Genomic DNA, 23,059 nt, shown 5'->3' on the forward strand with positions numbered 1-23,059 from the left:
CCATTGAAGGCAGTGGCAGTCCTTAGACACAGCAAACCACTGGTTTCCTTAAACACACACAACAAGGAGCAAAAAGCTTTGGGGTTTGACAGCACCAGCTCCAATGTGAAGCCACAATGAGCAGAGTGATAGGGTTGTAGCCACAGACTTGTGTTTTTAAGACACTAAGAGCTCATGTTCCTATTTAAACACTTGGTGATGGTGAAGGAGAGAGCAGCTGGACATAAAGTCATTGAATATTTTTGTAGAAGGCATCAGAGAGACCTTATTGTGGCCTTTCAATAACTTAAGAGGGGCTATGAGAAATCTGGAGAGGGGCTTTGGACAAGGGCCTTTAGGGAGAGGCCAAGGGGAATGGCTTTAACCTGCCCGAGGGGAGACTGAGATGAGCTCTTAGGCAGAAGCTCTTCCCTGTGAGGGTGCTGAGGCGCTGGCACAGGGTGCCCAGAGAAGCCGTGGCTGCCCCATCCCTGGCAGTGTTCAAGGCCAGGTTGGACACAGGGGCTTGGAGCAAGCTGCTCCAGTGGAAGGGGTCCCTGCCCGTGGCAGGGGTTGGAGCTGGAGGAGCTTTAAGGTCCCTTCATCCCAACCCGTTCCATGATTTGATGATTTCAGGGACAGAGAAAGGATTAATGCAAGGATTAATGGTGTCCCATTCTTTTTGACTTGATGCCATCTGGAAGTTCTCCATGTGCTTTATCTTGCAGATGAGGGTAAATCTGAGATTTCCTATTGTGAATTTGCAGCATGGGAAATTCCAGTTAGAAACAGAGGGAGTTAGAAAACCCCACTGTAAGAGCAGTCAAACACTGACATAGGGGCCAGGGAGGGTGTGAAACCTCTGCCCCTGGTTGTCCCCAAGGCTCAGCAGGAAAACAACTGTCATCTGGGTTAAATAATAACCAGGGAATTATCAGGAGGCTTTGGGAACAAAGCAGGACTCAGCTGATTGACCCTGAGTGCCTGTGAGTTGTGTGTTGTTAAGATATGAGAAGACCACTTTGATCCAGACTTAACTGAATCCAGCCATGGACCTTCTCCCTCCAGCCTAGGTTATTATGTGTGTCTAGGATAGCCCTAAAGCTCAGCCATGGCTCTGGGTTTCACCATGGTCCTGGCAGAGGCTGCAGGTCTATGGACTGAGGTAATGCACACATTGGAGTATTTTGGGGTGGTTTATGTATGCAATGTTTGCCCATCACCAATCAGCTCTCTGTGCAGGAAAGCAACAGGAGAGACATCAGGGCAGGCAATGCCATCGGTACAGGCGTCCATGGGCTGCCACACAGGAGGTCTGAAGGCTGCTGAGCAACACCACAGCTCCTGGTCTCTGTTGTGATCAAGCTGCCATGGAGATCATGGCTTCTATTGCTGCCAACAGGGAGCTCAAAAACAAAGGTGAGGAGCAGTGGATGGGGATTCCTTTATAGTTTCTGCTCTTTGGTGTGGATTCATCACTATCACATCTTAAAACACTTTCAAAGCACCTTCATTCATAACAGAGGTCACACAAGTACCATATTTCACTGAAATTCTTTGCTGTCTGAAATGAGTGCTGGAAATCATTGAATGAGGTTTGTGCATCAAAACCTAATAATACTGCCTGCATGGCATCACACTTACTTGCTGTCATCTCTATTTCTCTTGCCAAAGGTGCTTTTGTCCTTTTCTTAAGGCCCTCAATAAATTTAACAACACTGTCTAGAAATGGAGTTTGATCCAGTGCAATGGTAGAATTCACTCTCTGTTTATTCTTATTTGCCAAGCAAAAGGGAGAGCAAAAAGGAAAAGAGCTTTAAGCTCATCAAGTTCAACCATTCCCCAGCACTGTCAAGGCCACCCCTAACCCATGGCACTGGGGGCCTTGTCTATAGGGTTTGTGAGCACTTGCAGGGCCGGTGCTTGCAGCCCTGCCCTGGGCAGCCCATTCCAATGCCTGAGCACCCTCTGGGGCAGGAATTGTTCCTCAGCTCCATCTAAACCTGCCCTGGTGCAGCTTGAGGCCGTTTCCTCTTGTCCCATCCCTTGTTCCCTGGGAGCAGAGAACGGTCCCCTCCTGGCTCCATCCTCCTGTCAGGTAGGCGTAGAGGGCAGTAAGGTCCCCCTTATCCTAAGATGAAGAGAATTGCACACTTGTAGTTGTCTACTTGTGTCTTGACTAGGTGAAATAAATGACTAATTAAACAATAAGGTGAAATTAACTACTAAATATATTTATCAAAGTTTAGAGCATGGAATTATTTGTATTCTCAGTCACATCAACCAGTGCATCACATAAGGCTGGGTGCAGAAGACCCCCAACATGTTACTCATACTTAACCAAAAGCTGAGCATCTACCCTCTACATCTCCATTCTATCTGGTCCTATACTGGGAGAATTCAAGATCATTTTATTTTCAAGAGTCTCCTCAAAGCCTCCTTCACCTCCTTATTCCTCAGGCTGTAGATCATGGGGTTCAGCATGGGAGTCACCACGGTGTAGATCACCACAGCCCATTTATCTGCTGCTCTTGAGCTGTCTGAGCTGGGGAATGAATACATAAAAAAGGATGCCCCATAGAAGATGCTGACAGTGGTGAGGTGGGAGGTGCAGGTGGAGAAGGCTTTGCGCTTGCCCTCAGCTGAATTGATGCTCAGGATGGTGGCGATGATGGCCACGTAGGAGAGCAGGATAACCAGGCTGCTGGACACACCAAAGAGAGATGCTGCAGTGGTCAGGATGGTGTGGCTGAGGGTGGTGTCAGAGGTGGAGAGCGAGATGAGAGGGAAAATGTCACAAAAGAAGAGGTCGATGGCGCTGGACCTGCAGAAGGAGAGGGTGGACATGCTGATGGTCTGTCCCACGCCATTGGTCAGCCCCACAAGGTACGAGACAGTCACCAGCTGGAAACAGCACTTTGGGGACATGACAAGGGGGTACAGCAGGGGATGGCAAATGGCCACGTAACGGTCATAGGCCATTGAAGCCAGCAGGAGGCATTCAGATACCACAAAGATATCAAAGAGAAACACCTGAGCCACACACCCAGCATAAGCAATGCTCTTCTTCTCTGACATCAAGTCAACCAACATCCTGGGGGTGATGATGGTGGAGAAACAGAGGTCCACAAAGGCCAGGCTGCCCAGGAAATGATACATGGGGGAGTGGAGGTGGGGGCTGGCCCTGATTAAGATGATGATGCCCAGGTTGCCCACAATGGTGACAACGTAGGTGAGCAGGAAGAGCAGGAACAAGTAGACCTGAGTCACCGGGTCCTCTGTGAAGCCCGCCAGGCTGAACTCGGTCACTTGGGTGCAATTGCTTTGTGCCATGGGCTGGATGGTGCTTTGTGTGTGAGCTCCTGGCTGGGGGTTTCCTCTCCAAGAGGCAGGGATGTCCCAGGTGGAGAAGCCTCTGTGTGGTGGGAGCTGCTCAGAGACAGTCCTGCAGGATGGAGAGTTCAGGCACAGATCAATGAGGAAGAGCTTGGTGAGAGTCATGTGCCAGCACAGGTAGAACAAAGGGATGCTCAAGCAGTTAAATACCATGGCACAACGTGGTGTGTGCTCCTCTGGCTCACTCCTAGATGTTGAACAACAATCTCTGTGGATAGCAGCAGGGACATTGCATACCTGAATAGCTTTACCTTAGTACCACACCTCATCGCCTGTGTTAGTGCTGAGCCTGGGGCTTGGAGATCATTCGGCTTAACCTGGAACACAGAGAAACATGGTGCTTTCACAGTGCAGAGCTGATCCTTCATCCTTCTGTGGGCATTTGCCAACCACCTGCTTCTTCCTTCTCTGCTTTGGATTCTTTGTAACGAACGAATTCCTGACCTATGGAAAGTGCAGGTTGGACAGGGCAACCTGCTCTAGTGGAAGGTGTCCCCGGCCATCACAGGGGCTTGGAAATGGGTGAGATTTAAGGTCTCTTCCAACACCATGGCACAACACAGTTTGTGCTCCTCTGGCTCACTCCTGGATGTTGAGCAATGACCCTTGTGGAAAGCAGTGGGGAGGTTCCATGCTTTACCTTAGTGCTGCACTTCATTAACTTCATTAGTGCTGAGCCTGGGGCTTGGAGATCATTCGTCTCAACCTGGAACACAGAGAAAAGTAGTGCTCTCACAGTGCAGAGTTGATCCTTCATGCTCTTGCGGGCATTTGCCAAACACCAGTTCCTTCCATCTTTGCTGGGGCTTCTTAACTAGACACTGGAAGGAATTCCTGACCTATGGAAAGTGCAGGATGGACAGGGCTTAGGGTAACCTGCTCTAGTGGAAAATGTCCCTGCCCATGGCAGGGGGTTGGAACTGCATGAGCTTTAAGGTCCCTTCCAGTCCAAACTCTGTTCCTATGCAAGCTTACATAGATGTTTAGAGTGGTTTCCCCTCCCTCCTGAGAGCGTTCTCAACCAGGGTGATCTCCAAACCTGCCTTCTCAGCAGCTGCATGGGGAGGACACAGCACAAGCAGCTCCCTGGGAAGCCCAGAGCATCATGAGGAGCTGGAGCTCAGGACGCTGCTGTAGGAAGTTTCTTCTCAAGTTTAAGTGGAACCTCTTGTGTTCCAGTTTGTACCCAAGGAGTACATCTGAAAAACATCACTTTACTTTGGGCTAAGTGACACTGCCAGGGATGGGGCAGCCACAGCTTCTCTGGGCACCCTGTGCCAGCGCCTCAGCACCCTCACAGGGAAGAGCTTCTGCCTAAGAGCTCATCTCAATCTCCCCTCGGGCAGGTTAAAGCCATTCCCCTTGGCTTGTCCCTACAGGCCCTGATGAATAGTCCCTCTCTTATTCTATCTGAATACGTTGCTTCACATGTTGTGTTCTCTTTTCTTGAGGGAATTGTCCAAATGTCTCTACTTTTCATGAAAACTCCATCAGAAACTTTGATTAAAAGCTTATAAAGTGAGCATTTCACTTCACACCAATTTAAATTAGATTTTGACTGGTTGCCATTGCATTCATTCATTATTCATCACAGTTCTTTGCAGAAGACCACGGTTTCCAAAGGTGCTTATTTTAAACCACAAATTTATTCAGTTTGTCATTATACAAGTACATGTTCTTCCAGCAGTTGTACAGTTCATTAAACAGAAATGGTGTGTTTGGATTAAATGTTAAAACCCCTCCATCTACTATTTCATTTAGAGCATCTTTCCCCTCAATAATGTGATGACATACAGAAGGGGATGTGACATGGTCAAATCCATAAAGCACAGACCTGGTACTGAACATCCAGAAAGGAAAAGATGTGAGGACCAGACATCCCAGGAAGATTTTAGTTGGGACATACTTCTGGCCACATGCTAACCTATGTGTGCCTATCACAGGTCCTTAGCACTGCTCCAGCTCACTTACATGGGATAAATGTATTGGATGCTCATATCAGGTATCACAGAATCCCAGACTGGTTTATGTTGGAAGGGACCTAAAAGCTCTCAACTTCCAACCCCTGCCATGGGCAGGGACAATTTCCACTAGAGCAGTTTGCTCCAAGCCCCTGTGTCCAACCTGGCCTTGAACACTGCCAGGGATGGGGCAGCCACAGCTTCTCTGGGCACCCTGTGCCAGCACCTCGGCACCCTCATAGTGAAGAATTCCTTCCTCAAATCCAATCTGGATCCCCCTGCTTCAGTTTGAACCCACCACCCCTTGTCCTATCCCTACACTCCCTGATGAAGAGTCCTTCTCCTGCATCCCTGTAGCCCCCTTCAGACGCTGGAAGCTGCTCTGAGGTCTCCAAGCAGCTTCTCTTCTCCAGTCTGATCAGCCCGAGTGTTCTCAGCCTGGCGCAATACGGGAGCTGCTCCAGCCCCTGAGCACCCTCATGGCCTCCTCTGGACTTACTCCAGCAGCTCCATGGCCTTCTTATGTTCCCTGCAGAGAAGCACTTGGGGGTGTTGGTCAATGAGAAAAGGACCATGAGCCAGCAGTGTGTGCTTGCAGCCAAGAAATGAACCGTATCTTGGGCAGCATCCAAAGGAGAGTGGCCAGCCGGTAAAAGGAGTTGATCCTGCCCCTCTGCTCTGCTCTTGTGAGACTTCACCTGGAGCATTGTGTGCAGTTCTTGTGTCCTCAACATAAAAAGGACATGGAACTGTTGGAACAAGTCCAGAGGAGGCCACGAGGATGCTCATGGACTGGAGCACCTCCCGTATGAAGACAGGCAGAGGAAGTTGGAGCTCTTCAGCCTGGAGAAGAGAAGGCTGCGTGGAGACCTCAGAGCAGCCTTCCAGAATCTGAAGGGGGCCTTATAGGGATGCTGGGGAGGGACTCTTCATTAGGGACTGTAGTGACAGGACAAGGGGTAATGGGTTAAAACTTAAACAGGGGAAGTTCAGATCTGATATAAGGAGGAAATTCTTTCCTGTGAGGGTGGTGAGGCACTGGAATGGGTTGCCAAGGGAGACTGTGGATGCTCCATCCCTGGCAGTGTTCAAGACCAGGTTGGACAGAGACTTGGGTGGCATGGTTTAGTGTGAGGTGTCCCTGCCCATGGCAGGGGGGTTGGAACTAGGTGATGTTAAGGTACTTTCCAACCCTAACTATTCTATGATTCTAGTATTCTATAGACACCAAAACTGTATCAGAACTGCAGGGGATACCAGAGCTGTATTGAACCTTTGGTCCTTCCCTCAGATCTTCAAGCTCGCTTGGGATGAACAGTTATCAACCAGGCACTGGAGACAGTGGTCACTGCCTTACCTTAAGGCTGAGCCTCCTTTTTGTGGGAACTACTTTCATTTAGCACAATTTAAACACAAAACACCATGGTGCTGTCTCAGTCCTGCTATTAAATAACTGATACTTATTTGGATGAATTATCCAAGACTCAGTCCACGCTTAAAATCACCTGAACCTGTTTGAAGGAACCATTCATTCCCCAAACTCCTTCTGGCTGCATCAACACCTCCAAGACCAGTTCTCCTGCAGAGACCTACCCAGGAAGAAAGGCCCAGGACCGTTTGCTTTGTATTTCCCCATCTATCACATACCTCTTCCTTTCAGTGTTTCCCTGAGGAAGCCCTTTACATCCACAGAGATCATCTAATATTGCATTGAAGGGAGCCGAAAACAAACACAACAAAGCATCCTCTGTGTGGATGGTTCGCGCTGGTCATGGGGAGTCCTTTTCATCAGATGCATTTATTTCCATACACTTTACTAGTGATTGTACAACACTTTGGTCAAAAGCATTGGCTCAAAATGTGGCTGCTTTGAGGATATATCAGGATGAAGTCATATTTCCCAGTCTTCCTCTGAAGAATCCTGAGTGCCGGTGTGTCCTGAATGCTTCTCCTAGATGAAGAGACATTATAAAACCCTTAGTAGAAATATTGAATGATAACCTTGTCCAGACATTTAAAAATGACAAAGGATGGGGCAGATAGAAGAGAACACCAAGCTATGAAAATGCGGGGAAGGAAGAAAGAGAAGAATGCAGATGGCTTTAGATGTTTTCAATGTCAACCTGTTTTTCTGCTGGAAGGCATCAGACTGACAGTCCAGGAGATGCACTGAAGGACGGGAAGTAAAGGATTTCTGTGTGGTTTTGAATGTCTTTCTTCCCCACTGAGTACTGGGCTAAACCGAAGGCTTGTGAAGTGGGAAAATCAGTGTAACAGAGGGAGAAATAACCCTCAACCTAATTTAGAAAAGAAGAATAATATAATTCAAAGATTATTGAAGAGAGCTACATGAATCCAGAAAGAGGCACTAAGAATACCTGGGTGTGCTTGTGCAGGGTGAATAATGCAGCTTGAAGTCCCAGATGCAGACAGCTGAGTACAGCACTTGCTCCATCAGCTTCGTCAAGATAGCCAGGCAAGCAGCGCTTTGGGTGTTCAGGGGAGAGGAATACCCCTGATCCTCCCTCCCAGCAGCACTCAGGCTCTTTACACCCCTACTTAAATTCGCAGCACAGCAGAGGCTCAGATATGACTTGTCCCCATTTAGCACAAAGGCTTTGTTGACCAACAGACTGTCACAGCTTTATTTCACAGAATCCCAGAGAGGTTTGTGTTGGAAGGGACCTTAAAGCTCCTCCAGCTCCAACCCCTGCCACAGGCAGGGACCCCTTCCACTGGAGCAGCTTGCTTCAAGCCCCTGTGTCCAACCTGGCCTTGAACACTGCCAGGGATGGGGTACCCACAGCTCCTCTGGGCACCCTGTGCCAGCGCCTCAGCATCCTCACAGGGAAGAGCTTCTGCCTAAGAGCTCATCTCAGTCTCCCTTCTGGCAGCTTCAAGACATTCCCCTTGGCCTGTCCCTGCAGGCCCTTGGCCAAAGCCCTCCTGCAGGTTTCTTATAGTCCCATTCAGACACTGGAAGCTGCTCTGTGGACTCTAAGCAGCTTCTCTTCTCCAGGCTGCACAGCCCCAGTGTTCTCAGCCTGGCCCCATATGGGAGCTGCTCCAGCCCCTGAGAATCCTTGTTGCATCTCTGGACTTGCTCTAGCAGCTCCATGTCCTCCTTGTGTTGGGGACACCAGAGCTGTATCAAATCCTCTTGACCTTCCACCAGTTCATCATTGAGGAAATGCTTATAAATCAGGCAATGTAGACAGTCGTCAGTGCCTTACCTCAAGCCTGAGCCTCCTTTTTGTGGGCTCTACTTTCATTTAGCACAATTTAGACACAAAACACATGGTGCTGTCTCAGGCCTGTTATTAAATACCTGATACTTATTTGGATGAATTACTGAAGGCTCAGGCCTTGCTTAAAACAGCCTGAAGCAGTTTGAAGAGAACCATTCGTTGTGCTGGTTCTCCATACCCTGCACTTGCTGTAATAATGACCAGTAGTGAGCTATAATGACCAATAATGGCCAGTAATGCTCAATTCCATAATCACATATTCCACATATTCCTTCCTTACCTCCACAGTACTGAAGAGCTCCAAATGTGCTTTCAAACCTTGCATAGATGTGGCAGCAGCTTTCGCTCCCACAGCCTCCTCAGAGCCCCCTTCACCTCCTTGTTCCTCAGGCTGTAGATGAGGGGGTTAAGGGTTGGGGTGAGGATGGAGTAACACAGCGACACCAGCTTTGCCTGATCCCATGAGGATGCCTCATGAGGCTGGACGTAGGTGAGGATCGCGGGTGCGTAGAAGATGGTGATGGCAACCAAGTGGGAGGCACAGGTAGAGAAGACCTTCAGCCTCCTCGTGGCCAAAGGGATCTGCAGGACGGTGTGGAGGATGTAGGTGTAGGACACCAGGATCATCAGGAGAGGGCCCACAGTGTTTAACACAGCGTGGTAAACCTGGAAGACCTCATTTGTGCTTGTGTCTGAGCAGGAGAGCTGCAGGAGGGTGGGCAGCTCACAGAAGAAGTGGTTGATACTCCTGGCCTGACAGAAGGACAACCTCCCTGCCAGCGTGATGTGCACCAGGGAGGTGAGGAACCCGATGGTGTACACCAGCACCATCATGCCATGGCAACGTGCCCTGGTCATGGTAGTGGTGTAGAGCAGGGGCTTGCACACAGCCGTGTATCGGTCGTAAGCCATTACCCCAAGCAGGAAGCTCTCACAGACAGCCAGAGCCACGAAAATATACATCTGGGCAAAGCAACCCCAAAAGGAGATGTGGCTTCTCCCCAGCAGGAAGGTCTCCAGAGCTTTTGGGATGATAGCAGAGGAAAGGCAAACATCCATGCAAGATAAGTGGCTCAGGAAGAAGTACATGGGGATGTTGAGGTGGGGGTCAGTGTTGATCAGCAGGATCATCGTCAGGTTCCCCAGCACCATGAAAACGTAGAGGGATAAGAAGATTGTGAAGATGGCGGTTTGTAGCTCTGGGGCATCAGAGAAACCCAAGAGGATGAAGCTGGAGAGAACCGTGAGGTTTCCTCTGTCCGTCATTTCAATAAGTTGATGGATTTGGATTGAAATGAAAGGAATCACTGAAATACATCCCTACAAGAGAAATAATGTGGAAGTTTAGTTGGAGTATAATCCACAAAGTAAATGCAATAGAAAATGGTGTATTTGTAATGGTGTATTTCTGTGTGTAGCTCAAGATCTGAAGTCAAAGTGGTGAAGGAGCTCATTACACAACAGGAAATTAAAAGAGAATAATTCTAGAATGATTGATATATACATCACTAATGAAAGAGTGAGAAACATCATGTCTATCCAAACGTAATACAATAAAACCAAATGAGTACATCACAAAATGTGGAAAACAGAAAAGATTTTGTATTTTCTTCGCTCATTTCTGGGAATGTTAAGGATTTATTTTCTCCCTTTTTTTTTGTATTTTTCAGAGTGGATCAGTGCTCTTCCATAGATTCATTACTTGTGCTGCATCCTTTTCAACACCACACAAAGCCATGTACTTGAAATTTGTTTTACGTTCTAAGTTTATCTGCTTTTGAAGAACCCCCACCCTGCATAATGTTAAGGGAAATCAGTGGACTTCGCTCCAGCAGAGCTTTGCTGGGAATGCAGTGAGCTGCCTATGACCAACCCAAATATGCACCTAAGGGTGTAAAATACAAAACATACCATATATAAACCAAAATTTTAAGGCTTTACGCTTGGATATTCTCATGCTAAAATATTGCTAAATCAGTTGTAGATGGGGTCAGGAAGGTTGGTGTTTTTGAAGCAAACCTACTAGGCATACTAGGGCACTTTTATTCACACCATGGGTTATCATAGAATGGTTTGGGTTGAAGGGAAATTAAAGCTCAGACAGCTCCACACCCTGCCATGGGAAGGGACACCTTCCACTAGAGCAGCTTGCTCCAAGCCCCTGTGTCCGACCTGGCCTTGAACACTGCCAGGGATGGGGCAGCCACAGCTTCTCTGGGCACCCTGTGCCAACGCCTCAGCACCCTCACAGGGAAGAACTTCTTCCTTATTTCAAACCTGATTTTCCCTGTTTCAGTTTAAACCCATCACCCCTTGCCCTATCGATACAGTCCCTGAAGAAGAGTGAAATTCAACATGCCATCAAAGCATGGGAGAGTTAGCATGACCAGGGTCAAACTGGACCCACCACCCATCAAACCCTTTTCTACCTGCTTGGTTAAAGAGGAAGGTGGTGGTGGATGCAGTGCCTGCAGCTCCTCCTGGAGACCATGTGATGGGTTGAAGGAGAGATGCTTGGGAGCAGGATGCTCCAGGCTGGCTGGTGGAGGGGTTTTTATCTCACAGGAAGCATTACCTCAGAGGCTTGTGTTGTGCAAACTGTTCTCCCAAAGGACCCTCCTCCATCGGATAATTAGTTTGACTTGATCAGCAAAACAACCTCTCAAGTCCTCTCTCCCCCAAAGTCTTCCTGGCTGCATCAACACCTCCAAGACCAGTTCTCCTGCAGAGACCTACCCAGGAAGACAGGCCCAGGACACTTTGCTTTGTATTTCCCCATCTACCACATACCTCTTCCTTTCTGTGTTTCCTGAGGAAGCCCTTTACATCCACAGGGTTCATCTAATATTGCATTGAAGGGAGCTGAAAACAAAGCATCCTCTGTGTGGATGGTTTGCGCTGGTCATGGGGAGTCCTTTCCATCACATGCATTTACTTCCATGCACTTGACTAGTGATTGTACACCACTTTGGTCAAAAGCATTGGCTCAAAACGTGGCTGCTTTGAGGATATAGCAGGATGAAGTCAGATTTCCCAGTCTTCCTCTGAAGAATTCGGCGTGCCGGTGTGTCTCGAATATTTCTCCTAGATGAAGAGGCATGATAAAACCCTTAGTAGAAATATTAACTGATAACCTTGTCCCAGTCATTTAGAAAAGACAAAGGATGGAGCAGATAGAAGAGAAAACCGAGGTATGAAAATGTGGGGAAGCAAGAAAGAGAAGAATGTAGATAGCTTTAGATGTTTTCAATGTCAACCTGTTTTTCTGCTGGAAGGCACCAGACTGACAGTCCAGGAGATGCACTGGAGGAGGGCAGAAAATTATTTCTGAGTGGATTTGAATGTCTTTCTTCCCCATTGGGTACTGGGCTAAAACCAAGGCTTGTGAAGTGGGAAAATCAGTATAACAGAGGGAGAAATAACCCTCAATCAAATTCTGGAAAGAAGAAAAATATATAATTCAAGGATTATTGAAAAGAACTACATGAAGGCAAAAAGAAGCACTGAGAATACCTGGGTGTGCTTGTGCAGGGGGAGTAATGCAGCTTGAAGTCCCAGATGCAGACAGCTGGGTTTTGTACTTGCTCCATCGGGCTCATCAGTATACCCATGCCAGCAGCACCTTGGGTGTTCAGGGGAGAGGAAGACCCCAAATCCTTCCTCTTTACCAGCATTCCTGCTCTTTACACCCCTACTTAAATTCACAGCAGAGCAGAGGCTCAGATATGACTTGTCCCCATTTAACACAAGGACTTTGTTGACCAATAGCCTGTCACAGCTTTATTTCTTAGAAATGCAGCCTGGTTTGTGTTGGAAGGGAAATTAAAGCTCCTCCAGCTCCAACACCTGCCACAGGCAGGGACCCCTTCCACATGAGCAGCTTGCTCCAAGCCCCTGTGGCCAACCTAGCCTTGAACACTGCCAGGGATGGGGCAGCCACAGCTTTTCTGGGCACCCTGTGCCAGTGCCTCAGCACCCTCACAGGGAAGAGCTTCTGCCTAAGAGCTCACCTCAATATCCCCTCTGTCATGTCACGTGACCAAACCTTGTGGTCTGGAGTTGAAATACCTGGAAATATCAGTTAATATTTCCTTAAAACCAGAAATAACACCAGAAATCATTTGCTAATATAAAACATGAGCTCAGACACCAGTTGATTTGATGTCAGCAGGGCAAAGCCACCACCTTCTCCTTTTTGCTCTCTGAAGCCTGAAGTAAAGTTTATTATTATGTTTAATAGCATATAAATAATAAGATATATTAATTTCAAGTAATATTTAAGTAACAATCACTTTGGACAACAACATTCTTTCCAATACACAGTCACTGTCAGGTTTCAGGCTGCAGCCAGAGAAAGTCCTGTCCATCCCAGCACAGAATGTAGCCTTGGTTTAAGGAGAAGCGTGTTTTCCAGTTTTCAGGCTTCCAAGTATGTTTAGTCCCTTCTTTGTGCAGGTGCTATATCCACGCGTCCTTGAAGGTGCTGTATCCAGCCATCCTCTTCAAGGTGCAATATCGAACCATCCTTGAAGGTGCAATATCCAGCCTGCTTCTTCTCATGGGGACCAACTCGTCATGCTTCAAGGACTGGCTGGAGATGGGCAGGAGGTACATGAAAAGGGAGCTGCCATAGTACAAAGCAGTGGAGATGAAGTGAGAGTCACAGGTGGAGAAAGCTTTGCGTTGACCAACCACAGACCACACTCACATGACAGTGGAAAGGACCAAAAAGTAGGAGATGAGGATGAAGACCGTGGTGCTCAGTACCTTGAACCCCACCACGGCAGCAACCATCACCTCAATGGCAGGGGTGTCAGAGCAGGAGAGGGCTAGCAGTGGTGGTCCATCACAGAAGAAGTGACTGATCATCTTGCACTGACAGAATGGGAGATGAACTATGGAAACCATGTGTATGGCAGAGCTGATCACACCAGCTAAGTAGGCACCAGCCAACATCCCAATGCAAAGCCTTTGGGACATGACTGTGGAGTAGAGAAGGCGATTACAAATGGCCATGTAGCGATCATAAGCCATAGCAGCCAGCATGTAGCACTCGGTGGTGGCATAGGTTGTGAATGAGAAGAGCTGGGTGGCACATCTAATGAAGGAAATCACTTTCTTCTCCACTAGAACATGGAGCAAGGCTTGAGGGATGATGGTAGAGGAGTAGCAGACATCCAGGAGAGGCAACTGAAAATTCTGAAGAGGCCCAAATCCCTCAATAATATTAAGAATGTCAGGTTTTGTCTATCAATCAGCTACCCCACTTTAAGTCAATGTAAAGGGTGTATATATATACATATATACATACACATACATATATATAAGTCAATATGAGGTAAATTCTTTTTGAGAGAGGAAAACACCAAGGCCAGTCTTGACTGAACACCACAACCACCACCAACACAGCTGGAAGCTAGTAGGTACTTTAAGGCAAGGAGGGAGGGCAACACCAGAATGAATAAACTGCAGGGTTCCTCATAGTTCCTCTCAAGCCATTGACACATGGAAGTCCTTGAACTCCTGAGTAACTACTGGGGAAAGGGAATTATTTCTCATCTTTTGGGTGCTGCCAGTCCAGGGTGAGTACATGAGGAAAAAATAGCTGTTCTCTGTGACCCAGGAGGAGCTCTTTGAGAGCAAATGTGGCTTTCCTTAGGGTAGGATGGTGCAGAACAAGGATTTCTCCACCCCACTTTGCTTTAGACACGATGCCTGACTTGGAGACAAAAGATACATTCAGGCTTGATCAAAGATAAATTCTGCCTGGGAGAAACCAGCAGCTCCAAAAATCACAGCTTACAACAGGCAGAATAAATCTTCACTGATTTTTCCTGCCTAACATTAATCATCACTTGACAGAGTTACACCAGAGAGCAAAGCAGGAGTGCGCGTGGCTGGTATCTGACAAGCAGAGCCATGCTTAAGTCATCATTATTTGATGACCTTTTGCTGAAGGGGTGAGGTCCACCTCCAGAGCCAGACTCCTCATTTCAGATGTCCTGTGAGCAATGCGTGTGGTCTCCTGGTGTTATTAATGGGGATTTAGAGCTGCTTTTCACTGCTCACATAGAGATGCTGGAGGCAAAGCAGCTCCTGAGCCATCACCACGGAGCTGGAAAATGTGACCCAAGTAATGAAAATCCAACTGTTTGGGTCTGGGGCTCAATCCTCCCCCTGAGGCAGCATCCACCTGCCCAGACACACACATCTCCTGCCAGGGGACAATTGACCTGAAGCTCACAATTAACAAAGGCTCACCCTCACTTTTTCTTGCTTGACAAACCAAGTGCTTGGTCTGAAGTGATCCAAGGGCAGATATGAAAGCTGGGATGTTTCTAAGGCTGCAGCTTGTGCTATACATGACAGCTTCCCCCAGCAATCACATCTCCTTGCAGCTTGAGCACACTCACTGGAATGGAGATAAATTAATCTGAAAACCCATACCTTGCCGCCCTCGTTTAGATATTATCCATGCAGGTTGTGGGTCCACACTCTGCTGAAGAGTTGACTGAATATTTATCCCTGTATTCCTGGGGAAAGGACCTCCATTTGTGCCTTTCCTACTCCGATTTGGTAAGATCTTGTTTTTTGGCCAAGCTTTCAACAAGCTGCCCTAGGACTCACCAAGCAGACTGTTGCTAGGGTTATCCAAGATGTAACTCTTGACATTATGGATAGGAGAACATCCAGATGCTGTTATGATCCTACAGCCAAGCAAAACCTTGTAGCATAACCTCCTGGTTAGGTAGCAGTTACCTTGCTCTCATGGAACCATAGAATCCCAGACAGGTTTGTGTTGGAAGAGACCTTAAAGCTCCTCCAGCTCCAACCCTTCCCGTGGCAGGGACACCTTACACTGGAGCAGCTTGCTCCAAGCCCCATTGAACCTGACCTTGAACACTGCCAGGGATGGGGCAGCCACAGCTTCTCTGGGCACCCTGTGCCAGCGCCTCAGCACCCTCACAAGGAAGAGCTTCTGCCTAAGAGCTCATCTCAATTTCCAGTCTGTCAGTCCAAAGCCATCATAGTGGATGTTATCCTCAAGATCCCAGTACAGGAACAAGGGGAAGGTGCCAGATATATAAAGTTATAACACACTGCTTGGTTACCTGCTCTTTCGAGAGTCTTACAGCACAAACTGTCTAATGAGTGAAGAAAAGGATTGTTTAAAATATGAAGCAAAAGAGCCCCATGCTCACAGCACCAGCATCCCTCTGATTCCTCAAGGGGATGGTTTCTGCTGCCCTGAAATAAAGCAGAGGAGGTAAGGTTTGCTACAAGGCCTGTGGATCCTGTGGATGCCACAGGACAAAGCAGGGTTTTCATATCAGGGATTTCTTCCTCTTTGCTCTCAGATCCACTTGAAATGGGTTTTAATACTCCCAGCTTCTCCAGGCTCCAGCTAGAAGGGTAATGCTGCTCTGTCTTCTCCCATGCAGCATCTACCCGTCCTTCCAGAGCCTTGTCCTTTGTGATATTCACAGAGCCAGGGGTAAAACAAGTCAGGGGATTACACATTAACCGCCAGGGAGCTGTCAGACCAGGCAAAGTGCTCCCAAGAGCCAGGTCAGGATACACCCAACAGGATTTAAAATTAATGGCACCAGAAGGTCTTATTTGAACAATATCAGCCCTTTTAAGAGTTTTATCCAGCCTTCAAAAATCCCCAGAGGTGGTTTAGTACATAGCAGTATGTAGTGTGTCATATCCGTGTTCAAAAACAAGATTACCTCTTGAGAAGCACTCTTGGAAGTGTTCAACCCTCTGTGTAGTTACAATCCAGCTCTCCTTTATCTCAGTTCATGCTGCTACTTAGAAGGAAAAAATAAAGGCAGAACTTCCTTTGCAGCTGCCTTTCCATTTCAATCAGAAATGCTTCCATTACTGTGCGCCCAAAGATGAGAGGGGGCTGCAGGGCCTTCCAGGAAAGGACAGAAATCACCTCTTTACTCCCAGAAAGCCCTAGTAGGGAATGACCCTGGCTATTCCTGCCTAGCACTTAATGCTCTGCAACAAAAGGTGGGTTTCCTACCCCATGCAGGTTACCAGGATGGATCCACCAGTAACCCAGGAACTTGGTTACTGTATAGGCATCCTCACCCATTTAATTCAGCATCAGAGAGCACCTAAATAAGCCCAGCTGCTCCCCAGGGATTATTTAGGTGGTGATGGGTGTGATTTACATCCATCAACAACAAGGAATTAAATCCTTCACCTCCATGGGATAAAGGTTGAGACCTTACCTGATTTGAGATCTGATGTGTTTTTGTTTGCTTTCATTATAAAATCTGGGAGGGCTTTGTCAGGAGTAAAGATGTGCAATGGGGATACTTTCTGAGAGGGATCTGTGAATCTGTAGGAAACAACTGATGGAGAAAGGAATCATTTAAAACACCAGGAATTAGCACTTCAAATTGTGTATGGATAGCCCAGACTATTTAATGAAAAAAGCATTTAAAAGGCAGAGTGAATTTGATATCCTCAACATCAGGAGGACATGGATCAAGTCCAAAGGAGGCCACGAGGACGCTCAGGGGCTGGAGCAGCTCCTGTATGGAGCCAGGCTGAGAACATTGGGGTTGCTGAGCATGGAGAAGAGAAGCTGTGTGGAGACCTCAGAGCAGCTTCCAGTGTCTGAAGGGGGCTTCAAGGATGCTGGAGAGGGACTCTACATCAGGGACTGTAGTGACAGGAAAAGGGGTGATGGGTTCGAACTGAAACAGGGGGAGTTCAGGTTACAGATAACAAGGAAGCTCTTCCCTGTGAGGGTGCTGAGGCACTGGCACAGGGTGCCCAGAGAAGCTGTGGCTGCCCCATCCCTGGCAGTGCTCAAGGCCAGGTTGGACACAGGGTCTTGGATGACATGGTCTAGTGTGTAGTGTCCCTGACCATGGCAGGGGGTTGGAACCAAGCTCCTTTCCAACCCAAACCACTCTATGATTCTACAATAATCTACATTTCATACAACCTGAAGCCTCAGCCAAGAACTGCATTAGGAAAAGTGGGGTTTAAAGCATAATTTCTAAATGCGAGGGGACTTTGAAGCTGTTAAACTATCTGACATTGCTTTAACAGGGTCAGGAAATAAACTGTCTACATAGGATCAGCCAACTGTAGAGGCAACATGATGGTCTTAGTTTATTTATCTATTATCTCTCAGTTTCTTGAGTAAGAACAAGCCACTTGGGTACCCAAAGCTTCCCAGCACGTAAGAAAAAGTTTTTATCTTAAAGAAAAAGGAGTGGCTATTCCCAGCAATGTCCAATCGGTGGTGGTGTTGTATAAGAAATCCCGATCCATGAGTTTCTAGCCACTTATTTGAAAATTTCTGCCTTTTGATACCTAGAGGGACTCCTGTGACAATTTTGCACCTCTTGGAGGTGACCACAGAGAGCAATGGTACCAAGAAGGAACAAAAATCGCATAGAAAAAGGAATGAATTTTCTTCAGAAGTAGATGAAATGTAGCTTTGAAGGGGAAATGGGCATCTAAAGAGCAGGCATATGTGGATACTGTCATGTCCTGCTGGCAACAGTAAGAGTCAGCTTCAGGATGGTAACTTTAGTAAATTAGAGTAAAGAATAAGAATATATATATTATATATATATAATAAATATATATATATAATAAGAAATAAAATGTAAAGGATAAAGTATAAATAAGGAAGAAAGTATAAAAAAAGAATAAAAATTTATTCCTTAGTGCTGGCCAGGGTCACATCCCTGTTTGGGTTATTTTCCCCTGGATTAAAGAGTGTTTTTCCCACTGGGGAAGCCACAGGTCAAGTGACCACAGGTGGAAAATCTCCATCCAGGACTCAGCCAAGCCTTCTCCTTCCTATCAGCCCATCAGCTCCAAATCCATTCCCAGAGGAGCTTGTTTAAACAACTGGATCAGGGACATCTCTCGCCTTTGAGTGATGAGCTTCTAAAGAAATAGGGAAGTTTTGGGTGTGTGGGGAAACCCTGTGGTGACTGTTTTCCCTGGTGGCATTGCGATTTTACAGCAACCAAGATATGGGGGAGCTGCAATTTGTGCCAGGAATGACTTCTTGCATAGGAAATAAAGACTTTTGATTGGGTTTTTTCATTACCTTTGATTTTCCCGTTGTTTCAGGGTCCTGGTGTGTTTCCATGTTCTCTTTGGATTTCTCTAATCCCTATTGCCTCAAACCAAGGTGCAACTCTCCTGCGGCAAATTCTACTGATAACATTCTTGCCTTTGTTTTTAACAAACCACTGTGGGTATAAATTAGAAAACTCCTTAGAGCTTCTCTTAAAGGCTTTGAGAAAGGCAGAACTTGAGGAGGAAAACTGAAAGGGTGAAGTTCCACAGCTGCCTGAAAAGAGGTGGCAAAGCCCAATTTGACTGTGATTTAACTCAGCAGCCTGGTTCCAAACACAGACCTGTTGTAGAATTTGCATTTCACTCACTTGGCTCATGCACAATACCCATTGCTCCATAACTGCATTAAAACATCAGTTCATCCATTTAGATCTTGGGTTTCCATCCTTCCTGGGAAAAGCCCACAGCAGATGGACCCTCCCCACCCTATAAATCACTGAGAATCCAACTAAACTGAGGCAAGGAAAATCAGTATCGTGGGTGTTGGTGTTGACATTTAACATAAGAATATATTGTGTTATATATAAATCTATAGTTTAGGACGTATTTAATATTGTGCTTTTGTATATATAGACACATATACATATGTGTTTATGTGTATAATTTGCCAGTCATAGGAACAGAGACCTCCTAGATGTCCTTTCTGATCAATAACTATGTCCTGCTGGTCATAGTCACATCAGTGACTAGTCATGGTCACATCAGGTTGCTCCTGGCCTCATTCAGGCAGCTTCTGAACATGGCCATGGGTGGAGGCTCCACAGCCTCTGGAACAAAGCCTCATGTTACCCACATCCCTGGATCAGGGTTTTCAAAACCTCACTGTGATTCTTTCTGCAGTTCTCCTCAGAGCATCCTTCATCTCTTTGTTCCTCAAGCTGTAGATGAGGGGGTTGAGCATGGGGATCACCACCGTGTAGAAAACAGAGACCACTTTGTCAGTGTTCAGGAAGTGACTATAGCTAGGGCGTAAATACATGAAGATGGTTGTTCCATACAACGGGGTCACCACAATCAGGTGGGACATGCAGGTGGAAGAGGCTTTTTGCCTGCCCTCAGCAGAACGGACACTCAGGATGGCAAAGAAGATGAAGAGGTAGGAGACCAGAATGGCAGAGATGGTGCTGAGCTCAATGACACCAGCCAAGGAGAAGAGGATCATCTCACTGATGTACGTGCTGGCACAGGACAGAGCCAGGAGAGGAGGAACATCACAGAAGAAGTGATTGATGACATTGGAGCTGCAGAAGGGCAGCCTGATGATGAAGGTCATCTGAATGATGGAGTTCAGGACACCCCCAGTGTAGCACCCTACCACCAGTCCCACACACAACCTCCGAGTCATAACAGAGGAGTAGAGCAAGTGGTTACAGATGGCCACATACTGGCCATAGGCCATGACAGCCAGCAGGAAAAACTCAGTTTTCACAAAGACGATGTAGAAGAACGCTTGAGCCATACAGCCAGCAAAGGAAATGGTCTTCTTCTCCAATAGGAAGTTGACCGAAGTCCTGGGGGCTACCACGGAGGAGAAGCAGATGTCAACAATGGAGAGGCTGCCCAGGAAGAAGTACATGGATGTGTGGAGCTGTGGGTGACCTCGGATGGCTACAGTTATCCCTGTGTTGCCCAGAAGGGTGACGGTGTCGATGAGCAGCAACAGCACAAAGAGGGCTGCCTTCACCTCCGCTTGGTCACTGAGACCCTTGAGAATGAACTCTGCTGCTGAGGTGAGATTCTGCTCTGCCATTCAGGGCTTTTGTATCTGGCAAGGAAGGAAAAAAGTCTGGAAAACAAAGGACAGTGTTAACCATGCCTTTATTTGAACTGGAATGGGGTAACTTGACAATTAGCACCCTGTGCATCAAGGGATCCCCACTATTCATTTCCAGGGAGCTACAGTGGAATGGACTGCTCTGTGGCCATTTGCTCCAAGCTTGCCCACACAGGCTGGTGGAAAATCTCTTCTAATTGTTGTCACAAAGATCTCTAACCTGTAACAACATTCAGCAGCCTCCAGGGACAGGAAAAGCAGAGATCCAAGCAAGCACAAGTTGTTCTTCACAAGCCCTTTTGAAGAATCAAGGGGCAGGTGAGAAGGTGCAGCCAAAGGGCAGTCTGTGTCAATTATCTTAAACACCTGCTGCAAGCAGCTTAGGTAATTACCTCTGGACGGATGCCTGGAGAAGACAGCTGGGATTATAGAAGATGAAGGCTGACCCAAGCCTCCAAGCACTAAATGAGCCTGAAAGGCTACTGATGGTTAGGAACACAGGGGTCTATCTAGGACCAACTTGTCAGAACATGACTGATGGTCCATTAGACCTTTTTACTGTGCTCCAGGTACTTCCAGAGTGTTTCAGCTACCCATTCTTGACTCCTTTTTGCACAGAGACAAGTCATTCCACTGCTCCACTTCTATTGCAAGACCAAACCCATTCCATTACAACTTCTTTTGAAAAGGGATGATGTTAATCCAGTTCTTTCTATAACATTTTTGGAGGGGTGTAGCAGCAAATTGATAGTATATTCATGGTAACTTCAGTGTCGTTTGCCTCTGCTCAACACACTCAATAGACACCAGATTCTTCCAATGCCTGGAACGTTTTTGGGTGTTACAATTCACACTGTTTCTTTCAGTATAGCTGAGTTTTCCCTTTAAATACTAGAAGCCCATGCTTTGAGATTAGACCGACAGCATGAACAGAGTCATATTTGGATCAGATTTGATCCATAAGTGAGATTTATTCATCCATCAGTTGCCAACAGCATTAAGCATTGGTATATGAGCTAACTGCCAAGAGTCTCATTGCAGTCAGGAGAAATGAAGGTGGTGGCTCAACTGTTCATACGTGGGAGTCCAGGACTATCAAAGACCTACCATACATCCCTCTGGCTACCCTAAAGGACACAAGCCATGCCTGCCGGACCTGTGTCCATACATCCTATGATACTTCAGGAGGAATTGGATGGATCAATAGAGTCTGTGTAGCCCAAAGGAGGATTTGCCATGTCCAGAGAAGACCCACACATGGTTGCATGAACAGACTAAGATCTCCATCAGAACCAGAGAACACCAGGGTGGAAGGGACCTCAAGGATCATCTGGTCCAACCTTTCTAGGCAAAGCCTGATCTAAGCTAGATGTTCCAGCACCTTCTCCAGCTGAAGCTTAAGTGTCCAATTGTAGGGAATCCACCACTTCCCTGGGGAGACTGTCACTGGGCTACTGATTTGTATCACTGAGAGCCTAGAGGACTGGCTGAGAAATGGACAAATGAGATGGGTTTGGGCTCACCCTGCTCCACATCAGCGTGACATACAGACCAACACATGAGCTATAGGTGTCCCAGGTTATCTTCCAGTCTGTGAACTCCAGTGGTGCCATTCAGTTGGCCAAAGGAATGGCTGAGAAATGCTGCAGGACTCACTGGAACCCATGAGCTTCTGGAGGAAACCATCAATGTCACCAGCACAACCAGCAACAACCTGCACCAACAAACCCAAATATGGATGGAGAAGAGCAATGCAGACAGCTGTGTTGACCCCTGGTTGGGTTTAGCTTCTACAAATGGCAATATTTTAACAGCAAGGTTTATATTTGGGGAGTTTCTGTGCCAACACTTTCACCAGTGATTCCTGTTTGTTCCCACTGTATCACCAATCCTTCAGGTACAGCTCAAAACACGCTCCCCTTCCCTGAAAAGGTGACTAAAAACACATATTCCAGTTATTGCTGGAATAAACTTATTTTGCTTCTTACAACAGCATGACAAGGAGGAAAAACAACTTGTAGAAAGCAGGTAGACAGTCATCAGGTTATTAGGTATAAACCTTCGAAGTTTTTATCACTAAATTCCTCATCTTGTATCAGCTCTGTTGTGTCTAAGGATGTTTTGAGCCTATTAATTTTCCTCTTATAATGAAGGTGGTAATGGAAAGGGGGAGTTTCAAATAAAAAGTACATTGAAGTTATACAGAAATGAAATCTGACATAAGGAGGTGCCATGACTCATAGGCTGGGTGGGCCTCCGCCACCTGAAATTCAGATGTCCTGAACTTAAATATATCAGAATCATGGTATACGTTCTATATGCAGCTGATATCTTTATATATCTTTATTGTATCTTTATGCACCATCATTCACTTGAGCCATTTGAGTTCCTTCTAAGGAGGGAGACTGAGATCAGACATAATGTCTGCTTATTAAACTCCATTTTTGGGCAGTGAAATCCCACAACTAATGGTCTTGTGGATACAGAGAACTACATGCTTAGAGAAAAAAAAAAAGAATAAAAATAGAAATGTGTTTTATTGCAACAAATGCAGCATGGCTTTACTGTACATT

General features: G+C 46.8%; 3 protein-coding genes across 3 annotated transcripts; all 3 read right to left on the reverse strand.

Annotated features, from left to right (window-relative positions):
• Nucleotides 1-2,385: 2,385 nt before the first annotated feature.
• On the reverse strand, nt 2,386-3,318 carry LOC133282469 (olfactory receptor 5G9-like). Its single transcript, XM_061478463.1, has one exon. The coding sequence runs from the start codon at nt 3,310-3,312 to the stop codon at nt 2,386-2,388; it is 927 nt and encodes a 308-aa protein (XP_061334447.1). The 5' UTR covers nt 3,313-3,318.
• A 5,602-nt stretch (nt 3,319-8,920) lies between these two features.
• Nucleotides 8,921-9,850, reverse strand: LOC133282470 (olfactory receptor 8I2-like; the record flags this gene model as incomplete). The annotated part of the gene is made up of 1 exon (XM_061478464.1): nt 8,921-9,850. A coding segment is annotated over exon 1 (930 nt), but the record flags the coding sequence as incomplete, so codon positions are not given.
• Nucleotides 9,851-19,523: 9,673 nt separating this feature from the next.
• On the reverse strand, nt 19,524-20,462 carry LOC133282471 (olfactory receptor 5J3-like). Its single transcript, XM_061478465.1, has one exon. The coding sequence runs from the start codon at nt 20,460-20,462 to the stop codon at nt 19,524-19,526; it is 939 nt and encodes a 312-aa protein (XP_061334449.1).
• Between the last annotated feature and the right edge of the window lie 2,597 nt (nt 20,463-23,059).

The sequence above is a fragment of the Pezoporus flaviventris genome, unplaced genomic scaffold, assembly GCF_033815535.1.
Source record: "Pezoporus flaviventris isolate CSIRO_AGI_PZ_B2104156 unplaced genomic scaffold, CSIRO_AGI_Pfla_v1 ptg000123l, whole genome shotgun sequence".
In the NCBI taxonomy this organism is placed as follows: Eukaryota; Metazoa; Chordata; class Aves; order Psittaciformes; family Psittacidae; genus Pezoporus; species Pezoporus flaviventris.